This window comes from Amphibalanus amphitrite, unplaced genomic scaffold (assembly GCF_019059575.1).
Source record: "Amphibalanus amphitrite isolate SeventyFive unplaced genomic scaffold, NRLGWU_Aamphi_draft 000100F_arrow, whole genome shotgun sequence".
Lineage (NCBI taxonomy): Eukaryota > Metazoa > Arthropoda > Thecostraca > Balanomorpha > Balanidae > Amphibalanus > Amphibalanus amphitrite.
Genome location: NW_024881595.1, coordinates 72,320 through 92,536, shown reverse-complemented (window position 1 = coordinate 92,536; position 20,217 = coordinate 72,320). Strand labels below are relative to the sequence as shown.

Here is a 20,217-nt window from a genome sequence, read left to right as displayed (position 1 = left end):
CGCAGCCCCCTCCGGGCTGGACAGGCAACTTTTATCTCATGCGGGCTGCTCCCTTAGAGCGGCACCGCTGCTCCCGAGGGAGCGCACCCCGTAGCCGGGTGCAGTGAGTGCCTTGGGGCTGGGTGGCCTGTCCTCTGGACGGGCTCAGCCCCGGCGACTCACTAGGGTGCCTGCCCAGTGCCCAGACCAATGTCTCCCCCTATATATCCTATCATCCTCCCGGCTCTGAAATGGTCACATTGGACCGAAAGGGCCTAACAACAAAAAAAAAAACTTGTATAAGAGCGTCACTTGATTAATATATCATCATATTTTCCTGCCTCTGCTGCGCAATGTAGTCTCTGATTAGTTATATTAACATACCAGTTTGCAGTCAAGCATGACACCTGGATAAAAAGCACGGGTCAGCGAAAATAGCATTTTTTCGTCATACACGTAATACCCAGACGGCAGACGCCAAATTTTATAACGCATACATTCAACAGCACCATAACACTCCGCTTTCATAACAATTCAGGAAAAACAAACTTATCACTTTCGCATATATTGTATTAGACTAATACATACAAAAATACCGTACAACGCATCGATTATATCCACACTCTGCAACACAAAACAACTGCAAGGAAAGGAAGCACAGGCATGCCAGGCATGCATGTGTCTGTTAAATTCCCAAGCATTGCCCACCTAGACATCAGCCACATAACGCAGACGAAACACGAGAACAATCCTGAAAGCCGCGCCCCACTGGGGTCTGCGTATAACACGCCCTACTGGGGGGGGGGGGGCTATTCATAGCCCCCCCCCCTCCTAACTCCGAAACTACTGAGCCGATCGTCAAAATTCAAACGGCGTATGATAGCCCCGGAAAAACTGTCGAACGAAACCTAATTTGATTGACCTCGAGGTCACCGATGATGTCACAGGTCAGGTCAAAGTAAAAACTATCAGCATTTTGGCTTGTTCACATTTTGGGCTCTGGCCGCCGTCTTACAAGTCAGATCAGGCTCATTTTTGGATCACACACTCGGGAACAGATGCTCTAGTTACCCTGAGGGTACCAAACTTGTAATTTGATTTTCAGGTCAAGGTCAGGTCATCACAGGTCACGAAAATATTATATCATGCGTCGGTCACGTGACACATGTTTTATGGTCCATTTAGGTCAGATATTTCGAATTTGATGTCATCTGTGTCATTCGAGGTCATTTTGAGTCGAATTTAGCTTAGGTCAGGTCACTTTCAGGTCAAAAAGGTCAAATTTTGAAGTTAAAATTTTTCAACAAAAAAAGGTGTTTGTTAGATGCAGTTTGAGCTCAGGAACACGATGGTGCTATTTATATTGGCGTATGATGTCAAATACGTGCTGAAAAATTGATTTGAAAAATTAATAATTGTGAATTTTTTTGCAATAATGCGTAAAACTTGGCCATTTTTGAAGATATTTAGCTAAAACTTGCTAGAGTTAGTCATAATAATGCGTTCTATCACATATATTCCGTTTTTTTTCGAAAAGTCAAAAACTTTTTGATAAAAATGTAAAAATATAAATTTTGGATTTTATTATATTAAATTTTCCAAATTTTCAAAATTTCGAAAATTCGAGATAGCAGTTTGATAGCGCAGTCTATTTTGAGTCCTCTCATGCAAAGAAATTGGATCTAGCTTAAAAACTGAGCTCTTGGGAGCGATTTCCGTGGTTCAATGTTTTGCGTCGAAATCGGCCGAACATGACGTCACTCTGACGTCATTTCCGGCCGACCTATAGCAGTTACGAAGTTCAAATTTTGACACAAGGTGTCAAATTGATGCAGCCTAAGGTACTGAAAGTTTGGCGTCGATACGTCAAGCGGTTTGGAAGTTATTGCAGAAAAACGGGAGGGGGCTATGAATAGCCCCCCCCCCCAGTGGGGCGCGGGTTAAAGCAGCCTCGTTCGGTTTCTGGTGTTCATAAAACTATATGGTGTGGGCGGCTGGCGGATTAGGTATGTCTGCCCGGAAATGGTTTATGTAGCGCCCATGATTTGATTAAACCTATCTTTATACGGGGTGGGAGCATCACAATCGCTAGGCATGTCGGGCAGATGCCAGGAAAAAGCACAGGCTGTATGCTTTTTTCAGCCCACGGTAGATGATACATTAACGTCAAACTATTCAGAAAAGAATCGGCAACACAGACGTCAAAAACAAGTCGCCTCAGCCGACAACGAAAACAACTCAACAGGTATGACAACCGGACATCGGGTATTGACCGTAGTTTTCCCTCAAGCGACAACTGATAAAATCCATGGGCATTTTGAAACATTTATGCTAGCAAATAATCGACGAAATATCTTTTAGGAACCAAACTACTGCAAAATGCCTCTTAAACAGCTCAGCACACTTCGATGGATTTAATGAAAGACCCTTCGAACACCGGTAGCACAGCTTCAAAAGCTGGTAGATTATCTGTTTTCACAGACCAAAATATCATTTGATGGTATTCTCTTTCCTATATAAAAAAGTAAATAGTTACACGGGGCAAAATAATTTGAAGTGGAAAGTTCCAACTCTGACATACATTTTCTATCTGCAAGTAGTTTACGTGGGTTCATTCACTAGGAATTAAGCAATAAATGGTGTTACATTCACAAGTTAAATGCCATTAGAAACTGTAATGAATTACAATATCAAGATCGCTATGATAAAGCCTAGGCGCAGCCCGTTAAACGTATCCCAAGAAGCGCAAAACGAGAGACTTGACATCGCCCCGCCCTCCCTCAAAGCCTTCTGGAAGCATATAATAACGTAAGTGCTCGCCTATAAATTGTGCAACACATTCTTATCACATATGTACTCGCTTATCTGCCTCACCTTAAGATGAGATGGTTAAACAAAACAGCAGACTCACAGGACCCAAGCAGATTACCACCATGTGCAACGTGCATGATAAATAACAAGTGGTAAAACAGACCGAAGACAAATAGCTGAACGATAAATCGTAACATAAATAGGGACTAAAAAGCTCGGAACAGGAATCAACATGAACAGGTAACTTGTCATTGTGTGTAGAAACACCTCATGACTATTTCAATAGGTACTATAGTCCGTTTTTCTTAAGTTTGCCCCTCACTGTAAACGTCTCTTTGAACACAGCACGAGAATTGCTAGCTGAATTACTGAGAAAACTGGTAAGCGCACATTGTATTGTAGATATGAATAATATTTTCAAAAATAAGTTTTGAACATCGACGATTTAACGTTATGTTAAACGCCGTGCAATTTATTTATTAGTTCAGACATAAGTCCTGAGAAGTCGTCTATCCCTGTGAGGCTGTAGGTATTGGCAGATACGATTTACGAGTCTGTGAAATAGTAAATAAATTTGATGAAATTGATCGTCTGTGAAATCTGATTAAATCAGTGTGCGCCAACCAGTTTTCTCAGTAATTCAGCTAGCAATTCTCGTGCTATGTTCAAAAAGACGTTTACAGTGAGGGTCAAACTTAAAAAAAACGAACTATAATTGTTCAATCAGAGTAAATAGTGGTAGTCCAGCCGATTTAAGTCCGTAACGGACTATAATTGGCCGGGCAACTGTCATAAATAGAGTGCACGCTACTCGACGAGTATGGTATGAGGAACTAATTAGTGGGTGCGCGGCAAATCGAAAACAAGGCTAGTAAGGATAAATACACCAGCACAGACGCATACGAAAATACTAAACGACAAAAAATATCGATAAGTTAGATCAATTACCAAAGTAGGGTACCTACATCTGACGTGTCAGCTTCTACAGGTAGACTAGGTAAGCTTCAGTGATTATATCTGTGGCTGCAGCAAGGGAGGCAACCTAACTGAAGCAGCAATACTATCCCAATCACGTATTTGACTGTGTTACAGCCCAGCAGCACAGCAGCCTGTGCTGTAGCACAACTCGCTTCCGGCACAACTGCTCTGCAGTGTGCACACAGCCCCGCGCTGATAGTGGGGCGGACATGACTATAAAAGGTTCCCCAACTGCCGACTGAATCAGGTGAACCACCAGACCACTTTGGCCGTCGGTAGAGCCACGGGTCAACCCCAAATGCCTTGCATGGTGAATGCCTTCAAAAAATAGGCACACATCCTCCAACATCATGTCGACGTCAGCAAAGCTCGTTCAGGGTCGGTAGTCTTGTCGCAAGCCCCCTCAAGCTCTACAAAGCTAAGGCAGCGCGGCAATCCTAGACATCCGACGCAAAGCTAAGGCAGCGACTATCTACACCTCCATCCAACCTGACTCCTTCGCCCAATTCATGGTTACACTCAGTTGCATTGGTCGACTATATGATACGTGAGATGGTTCCAAGCTCATGACCTGTAACTTGATACGCAGTCCATCAGAACTGAACCTCACAAAATAGATGTCCTTTTGGCGCTACACTCTTGTCACAAATCGCACCTTATCATAAGGCTCATCACAATCCCTGGCGGAAACACATCTCGCGGACTCGCTTCATGCGCGACTGGCACTACAAAACTACGCAGCTCACTGAAAGTACGTCACCAGAGCCCGCATCTCCTGTCTGAGGGTGACGTCCACCGCGTGTCTGCACGTGGCGCACGTGCTCACGTGTCGACCAGGCCGTCCCAGCGCGTTCTGACGTAGCGTGATCCGCTGAGACAGACCTCCCTCATGTGGTGGGAGATCTGGCCAACGGTCAGCTCCCTCTGTCGGACAACAGACGATAGAGGTCAGAGGGCAGAGGTCACAGGGGATAGCCAAAGGTCATGTGTCGGAGGTCACAGGGGTCAGAAGGAGGCCAAACTAGGGGTCAGATGAAGAGCCACAGTGGTCTGACTCAGGTCGTGAGGGTCATGTGTCAGCCAGATGTTACAATGATTAGCATGGTGTAAAATCAACTTTCAAAAATGCGATGGGCTTACCATCGAAACAAGCGAATAGATGAAAATGGGAACACAAGATCACGACGTAGACAAATAAGCAATGTTAAATAATGGATAAAAAGAGAGGATAGAACAGCAAAATATGAAGAGTAGGCATAAGTAGTGTTGCTTGATACGCTAACACCATCACCCTAATTGGCAGACACAGACAGGACTCAGACATGAGCCCTACAAGATCAGCGCGGCTCGGCCAGACGGCATCAGACGGGGATCAGACGGACCGCAGCCGCCGGGCACATAAGCCTCTCAGACTGGCCCAGTAGGATGATCCGCTCTGAGCGCGACAACAAACACTCGGCAATTGAGGGTGCTGAGGCATATGGCAGTGTGCTGAGAAATACGGCAGTGTATAAGAGCTCGTGTTGTTGAGACATGTGGCAGTGTCGGAGAGCTCAGCTCGGGAGGACTCGTGTGTGTGTCCATGGCGAGGAGGGTGCAATGGGGTGTGGTTAGCACGTGAGTCACTAATTACGAGTATCGAATGTTCTGAAAGGTCTATTTGTGAGTTAAAGCGTGGTCGTTAGATTTCTGTAGGGAAATACCCACCACTAAAGGAACGCACAGAACACAGGAGAAGAACAGAAAAAACGCCCAGAATAACAAAATAGAATAAGTTATTAAAGTCACCAGCCAAAAATTCACGCTAAACAATAGTTAGCGCGTCATTTTATTCAAACACGCTGCTCCCTTCACGTGCCAATATGAAATATCACACCATACCAGACCTTCTCAAGCCGTTCCGTAAGTACTCACCTTACACCGTTTACGATATGTGTCGAGCAGAGCCGCCAGGAAGGCCCTCTGTTCAGTCAGTGTGACAAAGTACAGACGCCACGAGCCCATTGACTCGGCCGCCTCGGCGGTGTCAAACTCCTGCCCAGAGAAGCGGGGACGGGGAGTTACAGGGAAGCGGGGACAGAGCAGCCTGCAGCTGCACAGTTAGAGCATGGATGAGGTCACGGAAAATCGATAGCACCGAGCGATTTAAGCGCGGTACAAAGCAGAATTTTCAACAATATGGAGGACGTAAGGATTCTCGTCTGGTTACATGTCAATAAATTCATCCACTTAATTTGTCGCCCCTGCCTTAGCAGCACTAGCACTGCCCTGATGATGTGACTTTTAAACATTTAAGACAAGTCCTAACCAAATTAAAAACAATCTCTAGCCGCACCTGATTCCAACCAGATAACCAGCTTCCACACTATTATTATGCTTCCCACATCTACTTCATACCACCCTTCCTCACCACATGCACTGTTCCATGCGAGTCAGCGTTGACGGCTCCGAGCGCCCTGAGCGACCCACAGGCCTGAACCAGGTGGCCATACGGGCACAGCTCGAACCCGGGCGCCACACTGCGTGTGAAGGCCATCTCTTCGACGACGTACAGCGAGCGTCCGGTGAGCACGCAGCAGCGCGGACGGGGGCTGGGCAGCTGCGACGGCACCTGAAATAGGGGGAGCGGTCAGACATAACGATATCAGGATTGACAAAGAAGGCATAAATGGGTGTATCAGATGAGCTGCTGGTGTGTTAGTCGGTAGTGGACACTGTGGTAAGAGTGTAAAAGTGTTTCAAACAGTAAAAAGCTCGCAACAAATCTTATGCATTCCGGATCGTAAGGCGAGTTCATGCGTGTGCCATGAACTCACGATCAACACTCATGACACTCATCACTCAGACACTCATGATCTTGCACAAAAAATAGATCACGAAAAATGTCAACATTTAGCTTCCTAGCAACAAATAACAACAAAATCAACAGCAAATAACATGTCTCTAGTATGTATGCCACGTGTCCCAGCCTGGCAGCAACGAGTTTAATAATCTTTCCGACCCAGTTCTCTCACTCACACTCAGTTCGATAATTTCCCGGACGGTGGCCGCCCATCGGGAGCATGTATCCGCGTCCGGCGCTGCCAGCGTCAGCCAGCGTCCGGGAGCTGCCAGCTGCAGCTGGTGGGGTCGGCTGAGCTCGGTCAGCCGTCGGCAGCTGGCCATCGAGGGCAGCGGCCAGCGGTCGAGTGGCGCGCCGCCGCCGCGCTCCGCAGCCGCCGACGGGTACACCAGCAGGTCCGTGTCCCTGTGGGATGGGAGGGGAAAACGATAAGCAAGAAGGAGGTCACGGACTAAGTCACAGCTCGCACATGAAGCCATTGGTAACGCTTGGTCACTTCCTTGGTACGTCCCATGCGTGAAAGTTGTCTAGCTAGAAACGGAGGGCGTCATTACAGCGATAAGTCACGCCACTTTTTGGAAGGAATCAATATTTGCGGGAAAAAAATAACAAACCAAAACGACACCCACAACATTCTACCTACGCGGCTAACGAAACGAGTAACACGAACACCACTTCCAGGCTCCAGCTCGCAATAAGTCGACGTGTCATGACACTATTGATCACCACCAGGACCCACCGTCTAGCTGTGTGAGTAATCATACTACCGAACTTTAAAAACGGTGCCAACTGCCAACCACATCCCAATCACCATAACAATACCCTTCCGTCTGCTACTGACCAGAGAACGAAATGACCAACGCTCCACCGCGGCTCTGCGTCCGTCTTGTACATGAGCTGGTCGGAGAGTTTGGGTGTCTCTCCAGGCACTGCAAAGTCTTCAAAGTACACCAGAGACGCGTACTGAATCTCCGCCTACCGGAGCGAGCGCGATTAGGTCAAGATTAACAGCGCCATTGGAGCAAAACGATAGACTGGCGAAACACGTCATGGAGAGTTAGTGGAAGACGATAAATAAAAATAAACGTACAAAGTACTCAATTAACCCTATTCCTGGCGGGGGGGGGGGGGCTCAGGAGTCAGGAGCCCCCCCCCCCCTGAGGTTTTTTGGTTATTTCTCCCAAACGCTTTGAACTAGGAAGCTCAAATTTTCTGACTTTTACTAAAAGGCTTTTACGCAACATTTCTGAAAATTTTGAGTTGATCTGACCTCAGGTCAGGTCACCAGAGGCGGTTTGGTGACCCTACCTCAGAAAAGTTTGCAATCACGCCAGAGCTAGAGTTTTTGACCGATCAATTTCTTCTCTTCAGGCTTTAGTTAGGGTACCAATATGTGCAATTTGTATATCTCAGAATTTTCATATCTGTGACCTGAGGTCAGGCCAGACTCGTGACCTTTACATTGCAAGCCTATGGGAAAATATTGAAACGCCTCCTGCTTCGTGTAAACGAGTCAAAACCACCCAATTCTTTCAGTATTATGGAAGATTATCTCATCGGTGATGATCCTGGTGCCGCTAATTGACAGGGGCACCGGCAAAGGTCATCTGAGGTCATGTGACGTCATAAATCGTTTTTCTGTAAATAAATCACGACATGATGGAGCTAAAGACTTGTAAGTGGTACCAAACTGCTCGCCTGGTCAAGGCGCGTCGTTTGGTATGCAGCATGATCATACCCCACAACCTCATTGATGAATGACCTGACCTTGACCTCAGGTCAAATTTCAAATTGACCTGTGAATGTCATCACATACTTATTTCGCATCGCCTCGGCGAGAGCAACAAAAAATGTATTGGTTTAATGTATCTATGTTTCTTAGTTTAAAAGTTATATAGGTAACTAATTCCAAAACATTCTATCGTTGATGACCTCTGGTGACCTCAATATTAACCTGACCTGAAAATGTTTTATGTAAAAGTTGTAGATCTTTAAACGACCTATCAAACGCCGTTCGCCGTTTGTCGCTGCGATGTGTAGTTTTTGAGATCTGAAGGGGGGCCGAATCGGCCCCCCCCGCCAGTTTCTTGTCCCGGCGTAGCCCGCCAGGAATAGAGTTAAAACGCCATGAATAGTTGAACGAGTAAAAGGAGTAAATACCGGATTGTCGATACACATCAGCACCGAATGCAAGCCCTCCTCTCCCTATCGTAGCACGTCTCTCGATTCCAGAAATGAGTTCCCTCCCAACGGCGTCAACCATGCTCTCTCCCTCTCCCACCCTCTCCCCTCCTCAGCTCACCTCTCTCTCCCTATATCCAATCTCACGCAGGTACTGGTGCCTATGCGCCTCAGACGTGTACACCTGCGGCACGAGCGGCCGGAGCCGACACCGCTGGAACGCCCGGGTGATGTGACTGATGAGCAGATCAGTCTCGGCTCGATCACCCAGCCAGATCCAGCGACTGTACGAGCCGTCCGGCCGCTGGAGAGCCACCGCCTGGCCGTGAAACGCCACCTGAGGAATGACAGAAGCAGGGTACTGGTCAAACCCGGAGGGAGTCACAGTGCGAGGTCTTGAATCGAAAAGATGTGGAAAAAGATCATAACAAGAACATCTGTTTATCCTCCAACCGGCTGGGGCTGGAGAGTTGACACGATTTAGGTCATGAATAACCATCAGAAAGCAAAATGGATAACGAAATAAATAAACAAATAAATAAATAAATAAATAAATATCCGACTGGGAGCAGTCGTTTCAAACAGGAAGTATCAGTAGTTATGTATGGCATGGGTTCAGCTGAAACGGTAACCGATGAAATTTCATTTCAAAGCCGACCGTCTGCAAAACCTCCACACAATACAACTGAATCTCTACGACATGGCCGAGTCCAGCCAACGGTATTTAATCTCTTCCGTCCACCGTAAAGAAAACATCAGTCACCAAAACTCTGGAAAGAGTGGAAGACAAGCAACTTCCCCGAAAACATCCAATGAAAAAAACAGACACCGCTGACATCGCAAAGCACTAAGATTTTCGAAGAAACGGACCTCGCCAGACAAAACAGATCTGGTAGAAGAAAAAAAAAAACGAGACGTTCCCACAACACATAAACAGACGGGGTCACGCCCCAACGCGGCTCGCCAGCAGCGATAACAAGATGTGCAACGTAAGAACACCCGATGTCCCATGGGGTTTATGGATTCTGAGTAAGGTTTATTGACAGGAAACAGATTGGCGGTACGGATAACAGAACAAGGAACAAGGAAAAACAATTTCCTGTGCGTTTACAAATTGTTGGGCAGGTACCTATATAACAAAGAAGTCTGTGGTATGGCATATACCGGGTAGCTTGTGATATCGAAAACAAAAATAAAGCTCCTGTAAAACATACCTGAAATTTATATTCAAAGCAAAACAAAGTGCGGCAACGAAAAGGCCATCACAATGTAATTTTTAGAAGATACAGAAGCCCCCAAACTCAGCACATCCTCCACACGCACCGCATCTCACCTTGATCGACGCTATGGAGCAGTACTGGAACGCCGCATCCTGTAGGTATGGACAGCTCTCTGTCTCCACATCTATCTGCGCCGTCTGACCCTCTCCGCCCGGTGCCAGCTGGGACAGGGGGTCGGCGGGCCGCGGCCGGCGCCGGGCCGCCCGCCGCAGTCGTCGGTAGGTGCTGAGTCGCAGCAGCAGTAGACGGTAGGAGGTGAGAACCAGAAGACAGGTGCGCATGGCGTGGTGGTCGCCGAACAACACCTTGAAGCCCTGCGCAGAGAAGGTGGAGGAGAGTCATTGATGAGTGACCTGATGCACGAGCAAGTCAGTGGTAACTTGCGCGTGATTCAGTGTATCAAAACAAATACACTTGAATATTGACTAGGAAAACACAACCATCAAAGTGCTGAGCAGAGAAGCAATAGGTTTGTATTTGTATTCACGCATTTAAGAACATGGTAAACATAATAAAAAGTAGCAATGTCTTCTAACAGTCTTACTCACCGTGTAGGCCATCTCGTTTCCCTCGAAGAAGCTGACCATCAGTTGCACGGCCTTACAGTGGTCGATTTCCACCAGTGCAGAGTGTGCCGCCCGCTTCCTGCGTCTTCCCTGGCTGAGCTCCTGTTCAATATCCCGTTCCGTCTGTCCATCAGAGGTGGGTGCCGAGCCGAGTGCCGTCGGTTCGTAGAGTCGTGTCTGTCGAACCGGCGGCCGTGCAGTCGGACCGCGCTCCGAGCCAGACGACAGACAACTGCTGCCAACGCTGAGCTGTGATGAAACCCGTGTCAGGCTGGATATGGATGAGAGTCTGCACGGGTCCTCCTGTCCCTCAGGCACACCCCGCTCGCCTCGCGGCAGCTCGGGCGGGAGCAGAGCAGCCACAGCAGCCGTCTCACGGTCCGTACCCGCCCATGTGACGCGCTTGTCCGGGGCTAGTGCCGGAGGACGGCGACGCAGGGAGACCTCAGAGTGAGCCTGGGGTAGTCGGGTGACAGCCGGGCGAGGTCGGAGCGCGGAGTTTGAGGCGGACGGGTGTAGGTGGGGTGCCGCGCGGCCAGACGGTCGGGCCGGGACCGGAGGGTCGGTGCGGAGTCGCCGCATTGCTTCCTCCACGGCTACAGCGTCGTTGGAGCTAACTCGGCGAGAGTCTGGCGCAGGACTGAGCGGGCTGTCCTTCGGTTCCCCGGTGTTAGAGCTGGAAGCAGGGTCGCTGCCGTCAAGGCGACTTTGTGCGGCGTCCTCTTTGGTTGGTGTTGGTTCCGTCGATTTACTAGGGGTTTCTTCGCACGATTGAAACCCTGTTGTGTTCATTGTTTCACTTGCAGACGCTGAGGTAGATTGTGAAAGACGAGAATCTTCTGACTCATTCGGTTGGTATTGATTTGGACTAGATTGCTGCGCTGTCGCACTCGAAGATTCGTTACTGACGGAGGTGTCAGTAGGAGTATCCTCCAAGTTTTCACAGCCAAGACTTGGAACCCCTCTCTGCGGATCATCCGCATTATTGCTAGCCGAACATCCCATCTCCGAGCTTACCGCAGAATCCTGACACTTCGCCACTGATCTTGTTCCTTCAGACTGCGATTGGGACCGATCGACAACAGGCGAAGAAATAGCAGTGACAAACATATCTTGGGACTGAGAGCCTGACGAGTCTGGGTTCTCGTCCGAACACCCAGCAGGCGTCCCTGGGTTCTCATTCGAGCGCTGGGTCGAGTTTCCTGGATTTCCAGCCGAGCGCCCAGTTGGTGTCCCTGGATTCCCGGACGGACGCACGACCGGCACAATCGGCGAGGGTGCATCTTCAGTCTGCAAGGCGAAGCTCTGCGGCGGTATGCCCGACGGCCTGACTGGTGACGACGTGCTGATCACCGGCGTACTCGGAGCCGGAGTCGGGGTGGCCGACCCCACCACCTCTCCTCTCTCCTCCTCTTCTTGGCCTCTGCACAAACTACCGCCCCGGAGTGTAGCATTCACGTCCTGCGAATCGCCGCTAGGCCCGCTATTGTCGAACTCTACCGACGCCGCCGACCGCGCCGACTCCGGCGATCCCCCAGCCGTCGGCGGAGACTCATCGCTCTCGCTGAGCGGAGTCGTGACCGCCGATGACAGCGCCGAAGCGCCGGAGGTCTCAGAGTCCATCGTTACACACGCGGAATCTGTCGGAGCGGCGTCCGAGTCTCGCCGGGCCTCCTTGGACTCGCCACCGGGCGGGCGGCCGCCGGCCGGGCTGCGCCGCCGCCGGGAGCGTGCTGAAGAACGGGAAGAGCGCGGAGACGAGCCAGAAGACGAGTGGTGCGAGCGGCGTGCCCGGCTGTGGCTGCCGGGAGTGTGCGTCCACTGAATCGGCTCCTGGCTGGGCGGCGGCCAGCGTGGTGACACCACCTGGGAAGGAGTTGGCTTAGGTCAAGGGTCGACACTTGACAGGGGTCAAGTGCAGTTTCATTAAACAGCTATGCCCGTGTAATGACTAGCAGACAGTGAAAACAGGCCGGCTTTATGCACAAACATTTTGATCGAGTACCTATCTATAAAAAACGAGCAACAGCCATCGATTCAACTCGAGGAGCAGCGATTAGTGGAATGGTAACTCATGGCGAGAAACGATGCCAAGTACGTTCAGATCTGTCTGACAGAGCAGGACAGTATGAATCAAGGCCGAACTAAGTCTAATGACTCACATGATGGCAGAGCATGTTTATTTCTTGCACTGTCAGATGGGCACGATTCCCTGCCAAGTGACACTTACCCATGATACGAATTCGCCGTCCTCAGATGCGTTCGGCGGCGGGCACACATGCTTGTCCAGATCGTACTCCTCCTGTAATAATTTGTAGGAGTTTATGTCAAACTGCTTTACAGTAAGCTACAGAGCATGTAGAAAAAACATGTAATAAAAAAACGAGAACGTAATCACACCATGAAACGACCTGAGCCAATTGAAGAACTCTATCAAAGTCAATCTTCTGCACACAATCACTTATCATTGTCATCAATGATTCACCACTTCCACGGCCCGTCCCCAGCGTCCACTGACCGGTCTCAGCACGGTGCTGAACTGGACGGCCATCAGCTCGGCCAGTCCCAGCACCAGCTCCCTTAGTCGGCGGTCGTCCCGCAGAAACGCCTCGCGCCGGTAGTAGCGGGCCCGCTGAGCCGGGTGACCGATGAAACTGGTGAAGTAGAACTCCAGTGTGCCCTCTGAGAGAGCCAGCAGCAGCCAGGCGCGACCTGGGGGGCAAGGAGCATAGCTGTGGGGTGTGGTTTGAGCTTACATAGAAGAAAATAAAAGAGACGAGGGTTGTACATATTATGTTTACTAACGCACTTCTCCGCGGCCTAGTGGATTAGTACGTGACTGGTGACTCAGTGGCAACGAATTCAAGGCCGAGAGAGTGCACAGTGTTTGACCCGCGTTGTTATGGCAAGCTGGGACAGGGGGAAACTGGAGAGCTGGGGCGAGCGACGTACCCGAGAACCGGCGGGCTGGAGCGTGGGACGGCGCGGCGGTTGGGACGAGTTGATCGGCGGGCTGGGACACGTGACTCCTTAACTGTTGGTGCGGGCTCATGTGCAAAAGAAAGACTATAAAGCAGTTAACTGAGGTTATCTAGTATCTACTATTTTCCCCCACCAGTATTGTTGTTTTCACAGACGCTTACGTATAAGGCGGAGGGGGGGGGGGGGGACGACCGCAGCCCAGCCGTTCTGCTCAGCCCCCGATTCAGTTAGAGCTTCGCGGAAAAACGAGCGTGCTGCTCTTGACGAATAAAAAGCCGATAATACCCAATTTTAAGGTCTTTCGTCATTGATTGACCTTTCAGGTCATATCAGCGACCCAAATGTCGGGAAAATCGGGACTTGTCAGAGCTTCATTAAGCAAGGTTTTATGGTCTCTAGGGTCTTTATTCTAAAGCTGGCATTCATTTTATTCCATAATAATGTATTTGTGAATTTAGGGTAGGTCGTGTAAGGTCAGGTCAGGTCAGGTCAGGTCAGGTCAGGTAAACCAGTAGGTGTCTCACCAGTTGTTCTTAGTAGGTGTTTGAAAACTTTGCAACATGTGGCATATATCAAAATTAGCTCCCAAATGCTCTAATGAGCACCAAGTTCAAAGCAGCTACAAAACCGGCCTACTTTAAAAAAAAAATGTCATACAACTCTAAATCAACAGAGGTCACCAAGAGTCAATGGGCTAAACTTCCAATACCTTCACCTGACCTTGACAGTTGATGCCCACAATAATCCATGGGACAAGCATCATTTCACATGTTGGCATATTCCTCATCACAAAAGTCTGACAACACAAAAATGTATTAACAGCAACAAATGGCCATTCTTGTCTGATATGTTCTCAAGAAAGAGGTCAAAGGTTAGTTGGGTCAGGGCCATTAAATTTTCAGGGTACCTGGGAGCAAACTTGGCTATATTGGATTTACTATCTATGTGGAAATTGCAAAAAAAAAAAACTGGTGAAATTTCCATATTAATAAAGTTAGTTACAAACTTATAAGTTCAGCATGGCACTGTTATCTCTCCCTGGTTACAACCTATTTACCAACTTTGATCCTAACGAGAGCCATCTGGGGTCAAAGGGTACTCGCGGTGTCTGTATATATGTGATAGACAGCATCCATGCTACTGAGGTAACATTTACCAGGCCCGCATTGACAGAGCATCTGTGGATCAACATCTATCTGAAGGGTAATGATAGGCTGATCATGGGCTGTGTCTATCGGAGTCCGTCCCAGGACCCTAAGCAGAGCATTGATGAGCTTGCTGGTCTTTTCCAGTCCGTCATTGATTCAAAACCGTCTCACGTGCTGATCTGTGGGGATTTTAATATTCCACAGATCAACTGGGCACTCAACTTTTGTGCAGCACCAGAATCCCATTACGCTCACAAGTTTCTTGGCTCCATTCATGATTGTCTACTATTCCAGCATGTTTTGGCACCCACTAGGTACAGAGAAGGGGAGTCGCCTAGCCTGCTAGACCTCCTATTCACTAACGAGGAGGGGATGCTGTCTAGCCTCGAGTACTTACCAGGTCTGGGTAAGAGTGACCACATAGTAATGAGATTCAATCTCAAGTGCTACAGTACCCGTTCCGAGAATGTACAGGAAAGGTTAAACTTTCACAGAGCCAACTTTGGACAACTCCAGGAGATGATAGCTGAGGCAAACTGGGAATGTCTGGCTTCACTGGACATTGAGGCAGGGTACCAGTATTTTAGGAATTCTCTGACCTCTTTTGTTACTGCCACTGTACCCACTGCTAGAAGTTCCAAATCGAGGAAAAATATCTACATGACGAGCCATGCCCTTAGGTTGAGGAAAGAAAAACACAGTCTTTGGCGCACATACACGTCCACTAAGGATCCATTGGACTTGGCTAGATTTAGAGTCTGCAGAAATAAGCTTCGAGTCCTCACACGCAAACTCCGTAGAGACTTCGAAACTCAATTGGCTACCGATTTGAAAGAGAATCCGAAGGCCTTCTGGAGGTATACTAACTCGAGACTTAAAACAAAGACAGGTATAGGGGATCTTCGAAATGGCTCAGGAGATCTGATGAGTGATGATAAGGCGAAGGCTGACATTCTAAATGCGCAGTTTGGCAGTGTTTTTACACAAGAACGGCTCGCAGACATTCCAACCCTTGCCAGCGCCAGCACTACTCCAGAGGTAACCGATATCCGAATCACACCGGAGGCCATTGAACAAAAGTTACAGGCCCTCAACCCGTCCAGTGCTCCTGGACCAGATAACATACACCCAAAGGTGTTACGGGAGGCACGCCGCGCTCTGAGCCGACCTCTTTCGCTACTTTTCCGGAGATCTCTGGACTTGGGCATGGTTCCTCGGGACTGGACACTGGGGAGGATAGTACCTATATTTAAGAAAGGGAACAGACAGGACCCTGGCAACTATCGGCCGGTCAGCCTTACCTCTGTTGTCTGTAAAATACTGGAATCCCTCATCAGAGACACAATCTATCAGCACTTCTCAGAGAACCACCTGTGGGCAGACTGCCAGCATGGCTTCCGGCCAAAGCGCTCCTGCAGCACCCAGCTGGTCAAAGTGCTTGATGACTGGAGCAGGGCCCTAGAGAATCATAAGCCTGTCGATGTAATGTACCTGGACTTCCAGAAAGCTTTCGACTCCGTTCCTCACCAACGACTCCTCTATAAACTCAGGAGTCACGGGGTGAGCGGCAAGCTGATCACATGGATCGGGGCTTTCCTGAGAGCCAGGAGACAGCAGGTAGTGATTAATGGTCAGTCATCTGACTGGTCGGAGGTGGTCAGCGGGGTACCCCAAGGCTCGGTCCTGGGTCCACTACTGTTCTTGATTTTCATTAATGACATGCCTGAGGTTGTTGGTTCCTCGCTGACGATGTTCGCGGACGACACGAAGCTGTACTCCACGGTAGCCTCTACTCTCGCTGCGTCTAGCCTCCAGTCTGACCTCGAGGCTCTGGTCAACTGGGCGGACGCCTGGCAACTCCCCTTCAATGAGGCGAAGTGTAAGGTCATGCACCTCGGACGAAACAACCCAGCAAAGCAGTATGTGATGAGAGACTCTGAGATGAGCGTCGTGCGGGTGGAGAAGGATCTGGGCGTGCAAGTCGATGACGAGCTGAAGTTCAGACAACATGCTTCAGCAGCCGTAGCCAAGGCCAACCAGATTCTCGCTGTGATTCGTCGCTCATTCGTGCTGATAAACGAGTGCACGCTGCCGCTGCTTTACAAGTCCCTGGTGCGCCCGCACCTCGAGTACGGCAACCTCGTGTGGGGCCCTTTCAACAGGGCGGACCAGAAGCTGGTGGAGAGGGTACAGCGCAGAGCTACGCGCATGGTGGCCAACCTTCGCCACCTGCCCTACCAAGAGAGGCTCAGGGCTCTGAAACTTCCATCGCTGTACTACCGACGCAAACGGGGCGACATGATATTCACCTACCAGATGTTCCATGGAGGCGTTGATGTTGAAGTCACGGATCTCTTCTGCCCCGCCACGGGTGCCGTTACACGAGGTCACCCACACAAGCTCCGCAAGCCAGAGGCGGTCAGCAGACTGAGGAGAGCTGCATTCGCAGTCAGGGCCGTGAACGACTGGAACGGCCTACCTGCTCAAGTGGTCAGTGCCCCCACCGTGGACTCGTTCAAGGCTAGACTCGATGCCCACTGGGGCCATCACTGGTATCATATACCAGACACGGATTAACAAATGGCAAAAGGGACAGGAGCTCGGTTAGAACGGGACCTCCAGGCCGAGTTGGCCTTTATTATGCCCGAACACCGTAAGGTAAGGTAAGGTAAGGTAAGTTGTGATACAATTTTTATCAATGAACTGCAATGAGGACACTGATAAGTGATAAAACTAGTCCACTGAAAATGGGCATGCAAAAATTATTTGTCTGCACTGGTGACTTACTTTTCCCAGGACCAGTAACACATCCTTTCATGTCAGCAATGTAGGTGACACCAGCCTTGTGAGTGAACTCCTTGACAAATGGCCAGTATCCCAGCTTCTCATTCTTCAGCCCATGACTGCATATTTTGTCCATGCTCGTGAGGAAGTAGTGCACCTCCTCTGGGCCAAGAGGTTTAGAGCAGATCTTCACCTGAAAGTAAAATGGTCAGAGTTGCAGCACCAGGAATTATAAGACTAGATCAGGTTACTTTTGATCAAGACAGTTCGGAATGCAAATTTATATCACATACCCAATCAGCATTCAGCCATGTTGAAGTCATCTGTTGCACAAAGACAAGGATCAGCAGAGTGTGAAACGGCAGTTATTCTTTCTGTGGCATTTATTTACTGGCATCATATTTTTTTTTGGGGGGGGGATAACTGATAAGTGGATGATTCCACAACTTTCTATGATGCTCTGCTGTTCCTGAGCAGATGGCTTAATTTTCTATTCCAATTCAATTTTGCGTCTGGTGCGCAAACATTTGCATTTCACCCTAAAACCATCACAAAAATACTTACCAGACGCAGAAGGTCCTTCTTTTGGGAGTCAAATAAATGAAACAGATTTTCCAGCTCATCCATAGCTTGATTTTGTGGTCTGGGCTGGGCAGAGGTCGAACTGCAATGCAATTAGCAACTCTCTTGTGCAATAAGTAATAACACTTATCTGGGTACACATCAAGCTGCTAAAGTTGCTTTGACACCATCAAGAATATTGGAGGAAAACGTCAAATTCATGGGAGTCACATCACGACTCAAAAGGAAAACGACAGGACGGCTCAAGGGACGACTCCAAACTTCTCCTTTTATTTAAAAAAATGTACCAAATGTACCTTTACTGACAACAGTCTGCCCTGAACTCTGAAGTAAACAAAGCGTATCGGACGGTCTATAGGGCCTTGGTATACACAGGGAAAATGACCGGCTACAGAAATGCCGCAGCTGTTACAAAACAGTATAGCTGCCACATCCTTTGCAACCTTTTAGTTCATAACAAGATTTACTTCCTAATTTGAAAATAAACTGCTTCAAGAGCAATTCAAATCAGTAGGCGGAACTATGGTCAAGCGTACCCATTTTCGGGAACGCATTTTCGTTCCCATGTTTGGGAACGATAAACCCAAATATGGGAACGCCATGTAGGCATTATTTAAAACAAGAAAAAGAACCGTTAAATGACGTCCAAAAAATATAAAACGATCGTGAACCGCCTGATAGTTGTCTCAATATTGTTGGGAAAGAGTTTGATATTGTAAGGCCCATCGTAGTTTCAAATCGTTCCCCTATTTCTAAAGCAGTCCATCACCCGGGCCGCGAGCCCAAATTTGGGAACGCTCTCGTACACTGGCGCTGCAAGCGTTCCTTATTATGGGAACGGCGTACCCAAAATTGGGAACGATTTCACCGACGCCTTTCAGGGGCTCTTTTCATTAACAAGCATCACGTCCAACGCCGCAAATTATTGTTAACGCAACAATCATCAGATGACCTTTCCGGCAAGACCGTTGCATGTTTCGCCCGGTCTTCTGCGCTTTTATTCCCGTCGATCTCGCAGCGGGCACGCCCCCCTCTGCAGGATTACGTAATCCACAACGGTCAGCGATGTTCAACAAGGTCTTCCATACCTATATCCACCGTCCGCGCCGAGGGTGGAGACATGTCAAGCACCTGTCTGCTAATCACCGAGAGTTGACGAGCACAAGAAGTATCCAAAAATGGGAACGCTGAATATGTTACACCCTCAAAACACCTAGTCCCAATGAAAATCTAGTTTTTTCCTTTCTTAATGAGTGTAAGTGGCAAAAGGCCTGGTAGGATGGGCACGAGGAATGATCGAAATCAGCATAAAAATTATAAATAAGCCACACAGAGCGACCTATATCAGAGAAATTCCCACCAAACAATCATGCTTAGAAACGCCGAAGACAAAAACCACGCTCATGACGCTGCTTATAAAACAACGCTAAACAGCTAGCATCCAAATAAAATATGTCTTTCACGGCTGATAAAATACAGCTGAATGATTTTAAACCACTGAAACTGAGTTTACAACAGTAGTTCGGTAAAATCACTGACGTTCCACGCGGTCGATCGCCCCGACACCAAAAGTCAACAATATTACCTCGGGACTGTCCGCGGGCTGTTCACGGGCCCTGTGTGCGGTCGGACCGCACACAGCCTCGAAGCTCCGCCCACTTCGTCCCTACGTCAGCCTTCCGTCACCGCACACAGCGATCGCTGTGGCCGGTCGGGACCGGCCACAGCGGACCGTCCACCGCACGCAGCCGTGACGTCAGAGCCGCCTACCCATCCCCTACCCCCACGCCTGCTGGACGCACCGCACACAGCGCACGCAGCAGTGTGCGGTGCCCGTGAACACCCCTCGCGTGTTCGCTTGCATATGTCAGCATCTGGTGTCGCTAGAATGAAACTTCATAACCAGGCGAAAATTATTATACTTGACCTCAAAATGTAAAAAATGCTTCATTTTCCTTAAAATTGCATGTTAAATGTCGTATAACCCATATTTCCACCATTCTGTCATTTTTAAAAAATCATTAAAAATATCATTCCACGGTCAATTTCCTTGTTCCACGGTCAGATTAAAGATAACTTTATGG

General features: G+C 48.8%; 1 protein-coding gene across 1 annotated transcript; it reads right to left on the bottom strand.

The window, feature by feature from the left end:
- Positions 1 to 4,274: 4,274 nt before the first annotated feature.
- LOC122380512 lies at positions 4,275 to 18,408 on the bottom strand. Its single transcript, XM_043363707.1, has 12 exons — positions 18,116 to 18,408; positions 17,555 to 17,744; positions 13,156 to 13,349; positions 12,868 to 12,939; positions 10,620 to 12,503; positions 10,125 to 10,385; positions 8,913 to 9,128; positions 7,452 to 7,585; positions 6,787 to 7,015; positions 6,179 to 6,379; positions 5,683 to 5,802; positions 4,275 to 4,692 (listed from the first exon to the last, which is right to left on the bottom strand). Exons 1-12 carry the CDS (start codon positions 18,176 to 18,178, stop codon positions 4,591 to 4,593), a joined length of 3,666 nt encoding a protein of 1,221 aa, XP_043219642.1. The 5' UTR covers positions 18,179 to 18,408; the 3' UTR covers positions 4,275 to 4,590.
- Between the last annotated feature and the right edge of the window lie 1,809 nt (positions 18,409 to 20,217).

What these genes read in the sequence shown, in the direction of transcription:
- LOC122380512 (XM_043363707.1), bottom strand. Translation starts at nt 18,178, where the DNA reads ATGGATGAGCTGGAAAATCTGTTTCATTTATTTGACTCCCAAAAGAAG. An exon ending in TGTTACTGGTCCTGGGAAAA is followed by an intron (nt 13,350 to 17,554) that starts GTAAGTCACCAG and finishes CTTGCCCCCCAG; the next exon opens with GTCGCGCCTGGCTGCTGCTG. An exon ending in CATATCGTAAACGGTGTAAG is followed by an intron (nt 4,693 to 5,682) that starts GTGAGTACTTAC and finishes GTTGTCCGACAG; the next exon opens with AGGGAGCTGACCGTTGGCCA.